Genomic DNA, 9,131 nt, shown 5'->3' on the forward strand with positions numbered 1-9,131 from the left:
GGACGTCCACCAGCTGGACCTGCAGCTCCACCGTCGTCTTCTTCTTGAGGAGAAAACGAGATCAGAAAACGTTTCGTTAAAAGCTGCTATTCGTGGCTTTTACTGTCGGCTGTTTTCAGGGATTGTAACTTTAAACATATTTGGGGTTGGTGGGAAGCACGCGGGGCTGGGCAGAGTCCACGTACGGGAAGGAGAGAGCAAAAGCCATCAGACTGCTTTTCCTCTCGCTCTCGCATGAAACAGACTTTGCATGAAACCGGGCACGGACAGGGGAAGGCTGTCACAGCACGACCCTCTCCCTGTTCCAACAGCACCACCGGCAGAGGCAGGACGTGACGGGTGGCGTGGGGAGCACGCTCATCCCTGAGGGTCCCTCCGAACAGGCGCGTTCTTTCCAGGCCCCAGCGGGCGCAGCACACCGGCAGGGTCAGCTCTCCCGCTGCCTGCGCCGCGTGCTGCTTCCACGACAGACGTCACGACGTCCTGACCGCCACGGAAGTTTGTCGGGAATTCATAGCAGCAGTCAGGACACCTGAAGCACCCCCGACGCTGCTGACGGGCAGCTCATTTCCAGCCCAAAGCCGCAACACAGGTGCGTGAGCGGCAGATAGGCCGGGGGGTTGGCCACGGAGCGGGACAGACCAGTGCCCCCATGGGCACCAGGAACAGTGCGTTGAGCCAACCATGCAACAGGCCGAGGCCGGAGGCAGGCCCGGCCACAGTGAACAAGAAAGCTGGTCTCACCCGGCAGGAGCTGGACGCGCCCAGTTCAGACTTGAGCGTCTCCAGCGTGTGAAGCAAGGACGCCACTGCCTTCTCGTTTGACGACGTCCAATCACTGATGGTCCTGGAGAAGCACACGGACACTCAGAAGGTGCGTGTGGGTCCCGGGCGACAGGCACTCGGTGCAGCGCCCGGGGAGCCCGGCGGTGACTGTGGCAGCCGGGAGGCGGCACGGCCTGGAAGTGGGCAGTCTGTGAAGCCCGGAAGCCTCCAAACACTGAACACTGACCACAGACCACGGAGGCTACCTCAGTGTGTCCACCTCCCCCTGCTGCTCTCTGCTGGGACTCTGAGTCAGCTACTAAAACGCTGTCCCTAAGCAAGACTTTGCTGCTCCATTAACTAAACCCAATTACGGACAAGAGAGCTGTATGGTCTGGGCTTCTGTGTGTTCAGAAAAGGGCAAATCAACATTGGTTCCCGCCAAACAGCAGGGTCGTGGGTCCTCGACCAGGCGGAAGCATCCTGGCCCCATGGGCAGCGGGCCAGGGTGTCAGGCGAGGCAAACGCTGCACAGACACCGGGCACCAGCCCTGCCTTGGGGGACTCGGGTGGGAGGGGGGCTGGCCTTGGGCTAGACCCTCTGGGTGGTGAGCAACGGAAAAGGGACATGAGAGGCCTGATCTGAAAGACACCTGGATTTCCTGTCATATGAGAATGCAAAGACCACAGTGCTGTCATCATCTTTCAAGAGAATACTGCCCACGAATTCATCCACACACGTGGGATGAGAAATAGAGTCCGTTTCATGAAAACCTGAACCCGAAATCAAAGACACACCCCACTCAGAATTTTTCTCAACATCAAAGGTGCTGGGAATATGGCCGGGGCAGTCCCGAGAGACTTGCCTGTCCACTGTCTGGTTGATGAAGCTGGTCAGAAGCCCCGCAGCACAGAGCAGCTGCTGCCGCACCTTCTCTAGGCCCCGCTGCTGCTCCCGGGGTCGCGCGGGCTCCCTCGCCTGCAGCTCCCTCACCGTCCGCTGGAGCTGCAGGATCTTGTGCTCATCCCGCTGGCGCTGCAGCTCTAACTCCCGCTGTCAGCAACGGCGAAAAACAGAAGCGAGCCTCAAACACAGTCCGGGGTGGAGACCGGGGCCAGGAGCTCAGCGCAGGGGCTGCCCGGCCCGGCCCCGGGCCCTGACTGACCAACCCCCAACATGCTCCACACGGGGGCTCAAGGCGCGATGCGGTGTCAGGGTCCCCCCACCCCGGGAATCCAGGACAGGACCCAGGACGGGACGAGCCACAGCCCGAGCTGGGCCCCCCACCTCAGCACGCATGCGGGCACTGAGTGGGTGCTCGACACCGAGAAGGCAGGCCTGAGTCTCAGGAGGCCCTGTGCCCCCCACTCGCGATCCCCGCCCTTCACTGTGGAGATGCCAGGGTACCCAGCCGGCCAGGCCACTCCCTGCCCCACACCCAGGACCCGAGTCTCCAGAGGGAGACAGCAGACCACCGACAGAAACCACTCCACATGCTGAGAAATTCAGGGAGCGGTGGGGGCTCGGAGAGCAGGGGGCTGACCCCAGGGGATGGTGACGCCTGGGGAGGGGGGATCCAGGGAAACAAAGATGGCCAGGCTGGGTAGGGCGGAACCAGGCAGGGCAGAGAGGGCACAGGTCCGGCCCAGCCACTCCTCAGTCCGGCACACGGACCAGGCCTGCTTCCCACCCAGCGCCTCCTGCCCTTTCCCGGCATCACCCCCATTCAGTGCTCGAGCCTCCTCAGGAAACTGCGATCCTTTTTGATCTATTTTCCAGAAGAGGAAAGTAACAAAACCAAGAGACCCACTGGTTTATTTTGTTTAAAAAAGATGAAATTGGCCCTGAAATAACTATCAGAGGCCTGGGCCACTACAGCCAGAAAAAGACCCCCTAACCCAGATCAAGTTAACTACGTACAGTAAGAGTGACACCAAAAGGACAACATACTTAAGAAAGAAAATACATATCAAGGTGCATCATGAAGGACAGCGACTAATTTGACTTGGAAAATACTTTGTTTGTATTTTTTTTTTTAAGCAATTACATTTTTACAAACCAAAAACAAACCACAAACAAAAAAAATAAAGAAAGAAAGAAAAACAAAAGAAAAAAACCCCAAAATTAAATAAAAAGGTTTGGCAGAAGACTCTGGATAAGGTCTGGGAAACCCCTTGAGAAGCACATGAAGACAACAAACCTCTCTCCCCCACACGCACAAAAAACCTGGAACACGCTCTGGGGGTCCCGAGTGACCAAGGCCCATCCAGGGCCGTGACTCTAGCCGCCTCTGTCAGGAAACCCCCGGCCTCTGCCACAGCCCCAAACGATTCCTCCACTTCCACGATCTCTAGTGATGAAACACGACTGCATTCCAGGCTGTTTGACCCCACCAAAAACACGAATCGTTACACACACAACACGCGTGAGCATCGAAAACCCCATGGCAGGAACCAGACACAAAAGGCGGCCACATACCGTGTGATTCCACTGACACAAAATGACCAGAAGAGGCGAATCCAGAGATGGAAAGTAGACCAGTGGGTGCCAGGGGCTGGGTCCCCGCTAACAGGCCCAGGGGTCCCTTGTGGGTGATGAACATGTTCTAAAATTGACTGCAGTGATATCAGGCTGCACAACTTTTGAATATACTGAAAACCGCTGAACTGTGCAATTTAAATTGGTGGACTCAGTAGCATGTGAATGATATCTCACTAATATTTAGTTCTTGACGATTTCATGGCAGCCTAACCATTAAAAAGACCAGGCCATTGGTTTTCCTTGTGCATTTTAAGAGCTTTTTATAATTTCCCAAAACCCCCAAAAAGAAATAATAAAGGTAATATTTTTGAAGTTCTAAAAAATATTTTTAAAGAGAGCAAAATAAAGGTCAATCCATGAGAAAGCACAGGATATAATTTCCTCAGGAACAAATGCTTTTGGTCAATGTATAATGTGTATCTAAAACTAAGACCCATCCAAAAAATAAAGGAGGGAACACTTCCCAGCCCATCCCGCAAGGCCGAGATCTTCCTGACATCAAAACCAAAAGCACCACAAGAAAAGAAGCCCACAGAACACATGTCTAAATATAAACGCGGAATCCTTAACCAAATACTAGCAACCTGAATCCAACATTATTTAAAAAAGAATTATACACCAAATTCAAGTGGGATGCATCCCAAGAGTGCTAGGATGACTGAATATATGAAAATCAATGTCCTATATCATATCAAGAGAAGGACAAAACCCATAAATCTGAAAAGACACTGAAAAAGGAAATCCAACACTCTCTCATGATTAAACATAAAAAAGACTGAATAAACTAAAAATAGAAGGGAATTTCCTCTGATAAGGGGCATCTACAAAAATGGCACAACTACCATCGCACTCAGCAGTAAAAGACTGACTGCTCCCCAAGATCAAGAACCAGGCTGGGGCTTCCCTGGTGGCGCAGTGGTTGAGAGTTCGCCTGCCGATGCAGGGGGCACGGGGTCGTGCCCTGGTCCGGGAAGATCCCTCATGCCGTGGAGTGGCTGGAAAAAAAAAAAAAAAAAAAAAGGAAAAAAAAAAAAAGAACCAGGCTGGACGCCTGCCCTCACACACGGTGGGTTCTGGCCAGGGCAGTCAGGCAAGGAGAAGAGACAAAGGCATCCAGGTTGGACAGGAGCAAGTAAAACTATGTCTATTTGCAGAAAACATGATCTTCTATATGGAAAATCCCCAAGAATCCATTAAAAATATTAGAACTAATAATAAATCAGTTCAGCAAGGTCACAGGACATAAGATCAAGGTGTGAAAATCACCCACATTGCTACACGTTCACAACACCTGAAAACGGAAGTAAGAAGTAATTCCATTTACAACAGCATCAAAAAAGTAATATTTAGGAATAAGTTTAACAAAAGAAACGCAAAGCTTATCACCTGAAAGTGACAAAACATTATTGAAAGAAATAAGGAGCTAAACAGACAGAGAGCCCTGCCGATTTCACGATGGGAAGACCTGGCACTGTCAAGGAGACAACACGCCCCAAAGCAATCTACACACTCAGTGTGATTCCTACCAAGATCCCAAGGGCCTTCATGCAGAAGCGGAAAAGCCGATCCACAGACGCACACGGAACCGTGAGGGGCCCCGAGGATCCAAAACCACCTTGGGAAAGAACAAAGTCGGAGGACGCGCGCTTCCCGACTTCCAGCCGCCGCGCTGAACAAACCAAGGGACAGCCCGGAGCCAGGACAGGCCCTCCGGCCGTGGCGGGCCCACCAGCGTCTCCCTGTCTCTCTGTCACCTGCTCCACTTCTCCGTGTCTGCTCGGCTCAGCCTCGGCTGTGCCGCTGTCCTTGCGTCCTGGCTGCTATAAGGTCCCCCGTGCTCTCAGCGGGGTCTCCACGGGAGGCCTCAGTGCCACACTCACCTCCTGCTCCCTCTCCACGTCCTGGCGGTGCACGTGGGCCTCAGCCTCCAGGGCTCGCTGCCGCGTGGCCTCCAGCGCCACCTCCAGCTCCAGCACGCGGGCCTCGCAGCCCCTGAGCTTCTGCAGCAGAGCCGGCTGCGCCTGCTTGTCCTGAGGCCGCCGGCTCAGCCGCTCTGTGAGCCGGCGCTCGTGCTGCAGGGCCTCGGACAGCTCGCGGGAGCGGCCCTGCTCGGCCTCCAGGGTCCGCTCCAGCTCCGAGAGGCGGCCACGCTCCTGCGCCAGCAGCGCCTCGCAGCGCGAGGCCTCGATCTGCAGCTCCTTCCGGAGGTTGTCCCTCGCCGTCTGCTCGTGTTCCAGCGCCACGCGCAGCTGGTCACTGTGAGCACATTGCTTCTCCAGAGACGCCCTTAACTCCTGCATCGGGGAAAGTGAGACGAGGCAGGAGCATCTAAACAGCTGCCGCAGCTACAGCTTCTGACGTTACACTTCGGGTAGAAGGAGGGCGAGCATAACCCCTCTTCTCGTGGCTCCGCCGGCCTTCCTCGGGGGTGAGGCGCTGCTCTGAGCACAGTGCAACGTCCCAGGTTCACCTCCCTCCCTGAATCAGGGGCTCCGGTGCTGCTGAAGGGCGGGCCCTCGACCCCTTCACGGTGCTCGGCTCAGCCAGGCCTACGGGTGGCCTCAGCGTGGCCACACGGCTGCCGCACAGGGCGCCGGCCCGAGGCCTCCCCTGCGCACAGGCAGGGCCCCCACGCGGCTCTGAGGCTGCACTGCCCTCAGGGAAGCGAATGCCCAGAGGCGGGGACCACACGTGCAGGGACCCTCTGAGCCCTGAAGGTGTAGCCCTGGCCCCTCCAGGCACAGTCGCGGCCGCGCACATCACCTCCAGGGTCCTGGCGCTCTGGCTCTCCCTCTGCAGGCACTGCAGCCGCTCCTCTTCCAGCCGGCTCTGCAGGACCCGTTCCTTGGTGCGCTCGGCCTCCAGCTGCTGCAGAGCGGCCTGCAGGTCATCCTCCTTACTGTCCAGCACCGACCTGTGTGGGCCACAGGCTCTCAAGGGGACGCAGGCCAGCACCTGGGCTCCCAGGGCAGGGAGGGCGGGCCCTGCAGTGTGCGCGGCCCCCCACGAGCCTGCAGGAGCAGAGGCTCCTCCCCAACACCCATCACGACAGCCGGGCAAACCGCGGCTTCGGACGGCATGGCATCTTTCACTTCGAGGCCAAGAACGTGGCAGGGACCATGTGACTTCCGGCATTATTCGGCCAGAAGCCTGAGGGCAGGATGGGGCTAGAAGGTGGAGCCTTGCCAGTGGGGCCGCACCTCAGCTGAAGGACCTCCTTCTGCACCTCGTCCAGGCACTTCAGCAGCCGCTCCTTGTCCTGTCTACACTCGCAGAGCTCAGATTTCAGATCTCTGACTGTGTTCTGTTCCACCAGCAGCAGCTTCTGGACGTTATTTGCTTTCTCCTGCTCTTCGTTCAGGCTTTTCTGCAGGTCGCTTACCATACATTTTTCCTGCTCAACCTTATACACCAATAACTCAACTAAGAAAGAGATTAAATGAATTAAAATAGCATTATTCACGAGTCCAAAGTGAGCCGCACAGGTGACGTAGCGAGTCAGTAACAGACCAGCAACGGAGGGGCTGTGTCCACTCGGGGGGCAGGAAGCTTCTATGACCCAGAAGCTGCCGTTTCTGACGGAGCCCAGATACTCGGGACACACACCTCCTGCTCACACCCCGCCAGCCTCGCCCTCGTGGCCGGTGAGCATCCAGGGAGAGACAAACGGGCAGAGAGCGGGCGGGACCGCCCAGCTGTGCAGGCCATGCGACGCAACAGGGTTCCGGGGTGGGGGGGGGCACACGCCCTCTCGACCCCTGCGACGCTCAGGCCCAGGGTCTCCCAAGGCCAAGGCTGGAGCTGGGCCGAGACGGACCTCCATGGAGCCCACCCAGCCCGGGCAGCTTCGCGGAGAAGCCGCCCAGAACTAGGAGCACACACACCCACTCCTCCAGGAACCGAAACCAGAAGAAAGAAAACCGTGGACCAGGACCCTCATGAACACAGATGCAAAATACGAGCAAATCCAGCCCAGAACTGCACAGCGTGAGGCACCACGCCAAGGCTGGGGCTCGAAGGCAGGCTGCCCCACGGGACGGAATCCAGCCCTCACTCAGCCCTCAGAGCATCCCCAGGGCAAATGGCAAGAACAGGAGGAGAGGAGATGGGGAAGAAAAAATAAGATAAAGTGTTCTCCCTCCTGCAGGTGACATGAGTGTCTGCATAAAAATCCCGGAGCTTAAATCAAACGCAGAAACCTGCCACAGGCCGCTTCAGCCTCTTGCGAGCCCCAGCGACCCTCGCGGACATGGGCCTGCGGCGCCCAGCACGCTGGCGCCAACGCGGCCCCCACCAGCTGCTCACCGGGATGCTGGGCAAGGCCTCCACCCGGACCGGCACGCATTCTGCACTCGGTGGCCTGGGGAGTCAGTGAGGGGCTCGCTGACCTGCCTGCCACCTCCTGACAGGTGAGTGTCAGGATAAACGTTTCGGGGCCGCAGCCGAGAGGCCACACCCACCCTGCCTCCGCAGCTGGTGCTCCTGGCGGCTCCCACGGGCCTCCGCACTGGTCAGTGCCACGCACAGCTGCTGCAGCTTCTCCTGGTTCTGTAGGTGCGTCATCCGCAGCTGGGCGCGCAAAGCCTGGATCTCAGACATCAGGCTGCTCCTGTCTGACGGGCGGAGGTGCTCCAAGGACCTCTCCTGCAGGTCCCCCTGCAGATGGGGTGGCAAGGGATCAGGGCAGGGGGACATAAGACACGGCAGAAGAAGGGGGTCCTGAAGGCTGGTGTGCCAGGCAAGAGCATCTCCCGGCGTCGCTGCCACAGGAGGACGCGGGGGACAACTGCGCGGCATGAACGCGGGCACAGTGGCCCTGGAACCCTCAGATCGCACGCAGCTCTGCCCCCAGCACCTTGGTCTCGCTTGCTGGGCCTGGTCGACGCTCGCCATGCACCCTGCCCTCTCTTACGAGGGAACTGGCAGGAAGCAGGCTCCCACAGCCCTCGCGGTGCCGACCCTCCAACCCTGGGCTCAGCGCTCACAGCCTGGAGCTGGGCCGCCTAGAATGGCTCTTTTGCTTTCAAGGAAAGGCCAGTTATTTCCAGAACAGAGTGAGATCCGGAAGGGAGATAATTGCACAGAGCTTTCCACTTCACGGAAGTCATGCATAAAAACACAGTGTTATCTGTGGACTGCGGCAGGATTTGCTGCTCAGTCACTGCCTTGCTCTAAGGTCGGGCGAAACACGTTCTGTCACCCTCTGTGTCAGGGTGGGCTCCGGGGGGAAGCCAAGGCATGAGCTCACCTGCTCCTGGACCATCTTCTCCAGCCTCTCCAACAGGGAGCCGCAGCCCCCAGGGCCTGAGCCACAGGGCCGGGGCCACACCTCGACTCTCAGTATCTCCCGCTCCTTTTCAAAGGCCTCTTGCACGATCTGCAGAAACTGCCCTCTCCAATCGAGGCCCACGTTGGAAGTTTCCTAAAATATCGAAACAAAGAGCCCGTGTCCCTATAAACACATCCTGCAGGTTCAAACAGAACCCACCCCGACTTACGGGACACACAGACGCCCATGACTGCATAGGGGCACAAGGAGCCAGTTCTGGACAGAGAACCCGCCCCCCCAACACGACGGCAAGGTAAGACAGAGTGAATGTCAGCAAGCAACTCTCTCTTCTGGCTGCTGCACATGAGCCCCAGGTCCAGGGGAGGTCAGGCCCTGAGTGGCGGAGACAGTGTGTGTGCGTGTGCCTGCACGTGTGCATGTGCAGGGCATGTGCGTGCGTGGGGGGGGGGGCGCGGGGGGGCGGGGTGTGCGCCCCCCCCCTGCCGATGCAGGGGACATGGGTTCGTGCCCCGGTCCGGGAAGATCCCACATGTC

At 57.7% G+C, this 9,131-nt stretch overlaps 1 protein-coding gene across 1 annotated transcript in view; it reads right to left on the reverse strand.

Moving 5' to 3' along the window:
• The window catches only part of PCNT (pericentrin), a 100,314-nt gene that overhangs the window by 8,961 nt on the left and 82,222 nt on the right, over window positions 1-9,131 (reverse strand). Inside the window, exons 38-45 of the mRNA XM_007452502.1 lie at window positions 8,556-8,729; window positions 7,768-7,963; window positions 6,508-6,730; window positions 6,071-6,221; window positions 5,188-5,601; window positions 1,632-1,819; window positions 745-847; window positions 4-43 (exon numbers count right to left, since the gene is read on the reverse strand). Coding sequence (XP_007452564.1) covers window positions 4-43; window positions 745-847; window positions 1,632-1,819; window positions 5,188-5,601; window positions 6,071-6,221; window positions 6,508-6,730; window positions 7,768-7,963; window positions 8,556-8,729 — 1,489 coding nt within the window. The remainder of the gene's footprint in view (window positions 1-3; window positions 44-744; window positions 848-1,631; window positions 1,820-5,187; window positions 5,602-6,070; window positions 6,222-6,507; window positions 6,731-7,767; window positions 7,964-8,555; window positions 8,730-9,131) is intronic.

The sequence above is a fragment of the Lipotes vexillifer genome, unplaced genomic scaffold, assembly GCF_000442215.2.
Source record: "Lipotes vexillifer unplaced genomic scaffold, Lipotes_vexillifer_v1.1 scaffold545, whole genome shotgun sequence".
NCBI lineage: Eukaryota > Metazoa > Chordata > Mammalia > Artiodactyla > Lipotidae > Lipotes > Lipotes vexillifer.